Here is an 8,118-nt window from a genome sequence, read left to right as displayed (position 1 = left end):
GTTCGATAAAGTATGGCATAACGGGCTTATATACAAGCTATATGAGTACGGAGTACCCGACCGTCTCGTATGCATAATACGAGACTTCCTAAGTAATCGCACGTTTCGCTACCGCGTCGAGGGAGTGTGCTCACAATTGCACCCCGTTCGAGCCGGGGTGCCCCAAGGTTCGGTGTTAGGGCCAGTTCTCTTTACCCTATACACCAATGACATTCCCCGCGTACACGGTGTAGAGCTAGCTCTATTCGCCGATGACACCTGCGTATACACATCTGGTCGTTCCCCCGATGCTATATGTCGACGTCTCCAAACCGCTGCCAACACGTTAGGTGCTTGGTTTCGGAAATGGAGGATCGAAATTAATCCTAGCAAAAGCGCGGCACTATACTTTTCACGCCAGAAAGGTGCTGCTCTTCCGTCCATTAAACTCATGGACAGCCCAATACCTTGGGAAGACCAAGTTAAATACTTAGGTGTCACACTTGACACTAAACTTAACTTCTCCGCTCACGTGACCCGGGTCAGGAACCGCGCGGCTTTCATCCTAGGTCGTCTTTCCGCGTTAATTAATAGAAAGAGTAAAATGTCCCTTCGGAACAAGGTGACACTCTATAAATCAGTAGTTCGTCCCGTCATGACGTATGCTAGTCCGGTATTCGCGCACATCGCCCCGAAACAAATGCATCGACTTCAGGTGATTCAGAATAGATTCTTGCGCAGAGCCACGGGAGCCCCGTGGTACATGCGCAACAGCAATCTTCATATAGACTTGGACTTGCCCACCATTGCCCAACACCTGAAGTTGGCGTCGCGTCGTTATTTTGACTCTGCCGTCGGTCATCCAAATCCGCTAGTTGTAGGTGCCGCCACCTACAATCCAATCGCGCTCGGTAAGTTTCGTCGGGATTATCGCAGACCTAGGCACGTTCTTGACTTTCAAGACGATGCAATTACTATCGCCCAGGCTAAGCTCAAACATCACAAACAGATCACACGCCGCAGTCGCTGTCGGCTGCGACAATCATTCTCGCGATACGGCCTCATAGCAGGCAGGTTTTCACCTATTAATAGTAGAAGCGTTGCTGGAGTTTCTTCCGCCACTTCTTCTCCCAGCGCTAACGCTTTCCGAAGTGGTAGTAATGTTAGCTGTATTAATAATAGCAATCAGATAATAGCAACCGATCAAGCCGAGGTTCGGCCCTCTCGGGCACCCTTGAATCGGAATGCTAAACGCGTAATGAGTGACAGCCCAAGCCGAGGTCCCCTCTCGGGGGCCCTTGCGCCCAGTCACTCCATGGAGCGTCCACCGAAGCGACCTAAGAGCTCGGTGACCTCCCAATCCGGTATTATTACCGGTAATTTTAATCCGGTATTGTTACGAAGTAACAGCCCGAGCCGAGGCTCCTGAGGGAGCCCTCGAGCCCAGTTACTCATAAACGAGGTTTAGGCTAAGCGCCATCTGCGCCCGGCCACCTCAAGCCCGGTGAAGCTGTAAATGCCTCTTCAAGGCAAACAGTGACGACTCAGTCACAAAAAAAAAAAAAAAAAAAACAAGCGGCCATATTAAACTTCTTTTCAAATTGGTTGGTTATTACCCGTAAAAATAATACCACCATTTTGTTGTAAAAATTACCCTGAATTTAGGGGAAATAAATTATAGTATGTATAATGTATATAAATGAAACAATTCACATTTTTTATACTATTTTCAACAGATTTCAAAAGGAGTTTTTAATTCTGGTATATCCTGTGTTTTTCAATATTTGATACTTTCTTATCCCGTTGATTTTAAAGAGTATGCTTTTTAATTTGTCCCATGTAAATTTTGTTTCTTATAAATTACAATCAAAATAGTTTAATATTAAGTAGTTTTACATGTAGTGTTCACTGTAATGATATACAGAGTAATTTAAAATTATATGACTATAATATTGGTATGTTTTTTGTAGCTTTTTATGAAGACTTAGGGCTTCGTGCATATCGAAGAAAAATAGGACATCGTTTGAATGCTCGTCTAATGGACCTAAGACTGAAGAGATGCCGCGCTTTGTTGAAGCGGTACGCGGGAAAAAAATATCGGGAAATTCTTTTTTTGGAGTCACTCAAGACATCCTTGATTAAGGCAGCCGCCGATATTATCATGGACCTCGTTCGTGCTGTGATAGACGACTGGCCGAGCAGATTGAAGGCCTGTATTCAAAATCACGGATGTCATTTTGAATAAACTTTAGTGTCATAAGAATCTATGTTTTGTTAAGTTCATTTTGGTATATAAATGGTCACATAATGAATAAACTTGTTTCAATTATTTTATATTAAACATGTGACAGAATTTATGACCTGACTAAGTATTACTAAAAAAATCTGTTTACGTAATCTTAGTCACATAAACAAAAATTACGTATTGTTTTTTATATTTATTACGTTTATTAATTACAATTTAATTGGGAATATATAAATTGGTCTATATTAAATTATATCGTAATTATTCATTTTCGGGACAAAACAAATAACTGGTAACCCCAATCCTTTTACTTATATATAGGTATAGTCTATAGTACTCTCTATCTGTCCCTTACGGGTGAACGCGCGTGTCATATCTATATAATTCTTCATCTGAGGGATCCAGAGACAATTTTCACATTGTGATGGTCTTTTTATGTGTCATTTGCGGCAAATTCCGGTTTTCGTATTATCTTAAAATAATAAAATTAATTGGCTTTATTTTCAATTTATAAATTTAACTTGTAGTTTACCATGCATTTTTTATAATTTTCATGTACCAAATATAAACATTTACGTACTAAATTTATTTTCGATTAAATTTACAGAGACACCCTAAAGAACCTTATCACTGACGATGTTAACCGACCTATTTTAAGAGCCCGATTTCAGCTTAACATTGGTAACAATGTACGACAACTAAACTTGTACACATATTCACGAAGTTGATAAACGTCATTTAGGATTTTTTGTACCAAATATTTGAAAAAGTTTTGTAAAGTTTGTTCTTCAAGTGTTTCGTTAATCATGTTTTCAAGTGCTTTTCACATACTTCGCTGTCGCGATAAATAATTTGTGAGAAGGTTCCAAGCTCACTTTGAGTCTGCACTTTGTTCTCAACGTTCGATTGGATAATAAACTTCGTAAGTAAACCTCATATTATATTTATTAGTTTGTTTACTATAATTATCGCCTCTTCTTCATAATAAGAATCTAGAAGTACATATTTTCAGTTTAACAAATGGCTCCACATACGGGTACAGCTACTCCAGAGCAAATTGACGTACTTCTCAATTTCTTGGACGAGCATAGGGATCTTGCTCGTGGAAGATTGAGGGGTGCCGATGGCAATGTCCAAGCTAAGAGTCTGTGGGAAGAATTGTGCAATTCACTCAATTCTATGGGTGGTTGTACAAAAACAATCCAGCAGTGGCAAAAAGTATTTTTAATTGTCAAAAAATCACTGTATGCCAAATAAACAGTTACATAAAATATCTCATGCTTTTCATGCATTCAAGTATCATAGACTTTCATCTGTCAATGTATAATAATTGGAAATTTGTTTTGCAGCCTCACAACCTGCACAATCTAGAAGGAGACAATCGGCTACTGGCTCAGATGTCAGGAGGAGATTGTTTCAATTGGAAGAAGAGCGTGCAGGCAGAGAGACAGCTCTAAACACTGAGCTTGCAGGCATCAGGGTTGCCCTGGAAGAGCTGTGTGGACTGATGAGAAAATTTTTAGAAAAATAAAAGTGTATTATAATTTGGCAAATGAGTTTTATTCACTATTATTTATTTATTTATAATACAATGTTAACCTAAAATACAAATATGTCCCACAAAATTATTTAAAATAATTTGTCTGTAGGATCAAAAACATTAAATTTAAATTAATATAAAATAAAAGTAAATAAGTTAAGATAATTAAAATTAAAATAAATTTAAGGAAAGTATAATTAAATCAGTACTGAGAAAAGAAGTTATGGTAATGAATGTAATAAATATTTTTTAAGCTATTTAAAAAAGAAGTATAACTCTGCCTCCAGGTCCTTCAAAAGAGTGATTGTCAAGGCAAAGTCCGAACACGTGGCCAGCATTGGTGAGAGGCTAGTGCACCTTCCTTCGGGAACTCGTGCTTTCTGGTCTCTTGCCAAGGCTGTGCAGGGGAACTTCTGTATGCCGTCCTTACCATCCCTGCGCAGGGGGGATGACTCGTTGGCCCACACCGCAAAAGAGAAAGCCGATCTTCTGGGCTCTCTTTTCGCGGCCAACTCGACTCTGGATGACAAAGGTAATTCGCCGCCGAAAATCCCATGCGGCGAGACCTCTATGTCCGAAATCCAGTTTATCCAGAGATCAGTGCGGAAATCGCTGCAATCTCTGGATATCCACAAGTCGAGTGGGCCTGACGGGATACCCCCCATCGTGCTTAAGACTTGCGCTCCTGAGTTGGCACCGGTTTTAACGCGCCTGTTCCGGTTCTCCTACTCCTTAGGCGTTGTCCCGAAATCATGGAAGACTGCCATAATCCACCCGATCCCAAAAAAAGGCGATGGCTCAGATCCGTCCAACTACAGGCCGATCGCCATCACCACCTTGCTCTCGAAGGTCATGGAAACGACCATCAATTGCCAACTTATGAGGTACCTTGAGGAGCATCAGCTGATTAGCGATCGTCAGTACGGTTTCCGACAACGTCGCTCAGCTGGTGATCTTCTTGCGTACCTCACGCATCGATGGTCGGAGGCTATCGAGGGCAAGGGGGAGGCCCTGGCGGTTAGTTTGGACGTGGCCAAAGCCTTTGATCGGGTGTGGCACAAAGCACTTCTTGCGAAGTTGCCTTCCTACGGGCTGCCCGAGAAACTATGCGCCTGGATTTCTAGCTTCTTGGAGGGTCGGAGCATCAAGGTCGTTGTAGACGGTGCGTGCTCTGACCCGAAACCAATCAACGCTGGTGTCCCACAGGGCTGTGTACTGTCGCCCACCTTGTTTCTTCTGCATATCAATGACATGCTGCAATTTAGCAACATTCATTGTTATGCAGACGATAGCACGTGTGACGCACTGTATACGGCCCGTGCCAATGTTTCTCGGGCTACTGCCGATGAGAACCGGACCAAACTTGTGTCTGAACTGGAGACCCTACTGGGTGAAGTTTCGGATTGGGGTCGACGAAATCTCGTTGAATTCAATCCCAAAAAGACACAAGTGTGCGCCATTACCGCTAAAAAACAACCCTTTGTCGTAGATCTTCGTTTTGAGGGCACTCCCCTGGTTGCCTCAGCCAGTATCGGTATTCTCGGCGTTGACATATCGAGTGACGTTCAGTTTCGCGGTCACTTGGAAGACAAGGCCAAGCTGGCCTCCAAAAAGCTGGGTGTGCTCAGTAGGGCGAAGCAGTATTTCCAGCCGGGCCACCGCCTACAACTGTACAAGGCGCAAGTTCGGCCCCACATGGAATACTGCTCGCACCTCTGGGCGGGAGCACCTCAATACCAGCTTCTTCCATTTGACCGCATACAACGGAGAGCGACTCGAATCGTCAACGACCGAGCTCTTACCGATCGGCTTGATACTCTGGCCTTGCGGAGGGACGTCAGTTCCCTCTGCATCTTTTATCGTTTGTACCACGGGGAGTGTTCCGAAGAACTGTTTGGAACGATTCCTGCTGCCGAGTTTCGTCATCGGACGACCCGACAGACCGCCAGGTACCATCCATACCATCTGGACGGCTGGCATTCCACAACAGTGCGGTTCTCGCGAAATTTCTTGCCGCGCACGGCCGCGTTGTGGAATGGTCTGTCCTCAGCGGTATTTCCAAACCACTACGACTTAGGGTCCTTTTTTTTTTTTTTTTTTTTTTCCAAGGAGGAATGCTTAATGCATACTCCGTGCCTCGGGGAAGACACGCGAGTTATGTGAGATTCTCTCCCCGAATGGGAGCATACCCACTAAACCTCCTTGTTCCCTCATGGCCATAGTGTGGGGCGCCACGGGATCGCGTGAGCTTGCCACCGCGACGCCCCACTGACCGCCCCGGGAGGGGCCCTCTCTGCGCCCCCAAAGGGGCGCTGCACCCTTAGGCGCTCCTTGAAGACGACACCGTGCAATGCAGGTTCGGAATCCCCGCCTCCCCCGCTGGTGCCGCCTAGGGTTTATAGAGACCCCGCCTCTTGGCCCCCGTCTTGATCAAGACAGGGGCCCGCGGTCCCGGTGATGGCCACCGGGATTACGCGATGGGACGCAGGATCACACGCCATCGCATAACAGCTCTGCAAGCAGAGTGCTACCGAGGTCGTGCTCCCACGTCCCGACCGACGGCCACGACCCTATTGGGCCGCGCCACCCACCACGCTCAAGGCTTACCCTCACCTTTCGCCGCCCTGAAAAGGGCAGTTACTCAGCTCGGGTTCGCCGCCCTCTCATGTACGGACCCACAAGTGGGCCCGCACCCTAACCTACCTTAACTACTTAACCTAGCCTACTCTAAACTAACCTATAGGTTCGCCCTCACCTTTCCCTGTGGTACTCAGCTCGGGGTCACCTCCCTCTCTTTTGCGAGCCCACAAGTGGGCCCGCAGCCTAACCTAACTTACATAACTAACTAACCTAATAGACGCTCGCCCATCGGCGAGCGCCGCCCTCTCTTTTGCGAGCCCACAAGTGGGCCCGCAGCCTAATCTAACTTACACAACTAACTAGCCTAATAGACGCTCGCCTTGCGGCGAGCGCCGCCCTCTCTTTTGCGGGCCCGCAAGGGGCCCGCAACCTAATCTAACTAACCTACTTAACCTAACTAACCTAGCTAACCTACCAGTGTTTGGTTCGCGGGGCCGAAGCCCTACCCCGGCAGAAGGCCGGGGCGTTCCCCTATCCACCACCCGGGGACGCGCCACGTCGGAGTTCACCTCTCCGCCCACTCGGACAACCGAGCAGGTCCGTGGGACTTAGGGTCCTTCAAGAAGCGAGCGTATCACCATCTCAAAGGTCGGCAACGCATTTGCGATTCCTCTGGTATTGCAGATGTCCATGGGCGTCGATGAACACCTTGGTGTTCCCGCTGCTCGTTTGCCCCCTTCTCTTATAAAAAAAAAAAAATAATTTTATATTATATTTTATACAATAATTCACCTATTCCTCTCCAACATTTGCATTTTTACAGCCCTTGCCCTCTGACCTGCCTGTAGTGCTTGAGCTGAAGAAGCTACTGGTGGAGCCCTGTCTATCCTGTCTGCCCGCTGCCTAGTCATTTCCTTTTTGAAGTTCATTGTCTGTCAACTCGGAAACATCAATCCCTTCCTTTATACATAAATTATTTTTGGACAGAGTTGTATCTCCCCTCAGGAAAGTGTTCAACAGTGTTATCTATAGGTGTCATCATATACTCCCTTTGAGCATAACCTGAATCACCTAAAATAAAATATATATATATATATATATATATATATATATATATATATATATATATATATATATATGTAAATAAAACATGTTTGTAAGTTTATGAAATAATATATATAATTTAACACATCATCATCCGCTTGCCCTCATTCCATTACCCTACAGCCCTACAGACCCTTGATAACTACCCCGAGCATAAAAAAAAAAAAAAAAATTCAAGGCCGTAAAAATGCTAATAATTGTTTTTAAAAAGGATGATAAAAATTATAAGAACTATACACTAGGTACCTTAACAGTAGGCTCGATTCCATGACTCCATGTCCTTCGAGGTAATAGAAGCACTAATTCTTGGCACAACTTCTCAAATAATTGCCGACTTAAGCCGCATTCACATTTGCCTGACGTGTCGTGTCGTGATGCTTTCTGTCGTGATGGCTACTGTTCACATCTATGTGACGCGTTATGACGCATTTTTAATCAGTTCCGTTATAGCTCCCGGAGAGTTTACACATTCGCAATGTTTTTTCATGAATCATCCGATTCGGATTCAGATTATGAAGAAGATATGCAGTTATTGGCACTGGCAACACTTCTAATAAAACAAAAAAAGAGAAGAAGATATTGGATACATCCAGTAAATACAAAAAGATAGTTTAGTTTTAATAGATTGATCCTTATATTGTTTACATTTTGTATCATAAATCGCTTTATA

At 44.4% G+C, this 8,118-nt stretch overlaps 1 protein-coding gene across 1 annotated transcript; it reads left to right on the top strand.

Moving 5' to 3' along the window:
* The first annotated feature begins 3,165 nt into the window (after window positions 1–3,165).
* Window positions 3,166–3,832, top strand: LOC123723373. The gene is made up of 2 exons (XM_045685951.1): window positions 3,166–3,442; window positions 3,574–3,832. The coding sequence occupies exons 1-2, from the start codon at window positions 3,245–3,247 to the stop codon at window positions 3,679–3,681; spliced, it is 306 nt and encodes a 101-aa protein (XP_045541907.1). The 5' UTR covers window positions 3,166–3,244; the 3' UTR covers window positions 3,682–3,832.
* The last annotated feature ends 4,286 nt before the right edge of the window (window positions 3,833–8,118 follow it).

The sequence above is a fragment of the Papilio machaon genome, chromosome W, assembly GCF_912999745.1.
Source record: "Papilio machaon chromosome W, ilPapMach1.1, whole genome shotgun sequence".
In the NCBI taxonomy this organism is placed as follows: Eukaryota; Metazoa; Arthropoda; class Insecta; order Lepidoptera; family Papilionidae; genus Papilio; species Papilio machaon.
Note: the sequence above shows the minus strand (reverse complement) of the source record. Positions and strands in the feature narration are given on the sequence as shown.

What these genes read in the sequence shown, in the direction of transcription:
- LOC123723373 (XM_045685951.1), top strand. Translation starts at nt 3,245, where the DNA reads ATGGCTCCACATACGGGTACAGCTACTCCAGAGCAAATTGACGTACTT. An exon ending in CAATCCAGCAGTGGCAAAAA is followed by an intron (nt 3,443 to 3,573) that starts GTATTTTTAATT and finishes TTTGTTTTGCAG; the next exon opens with CCTCACAACCTGCACAATCT.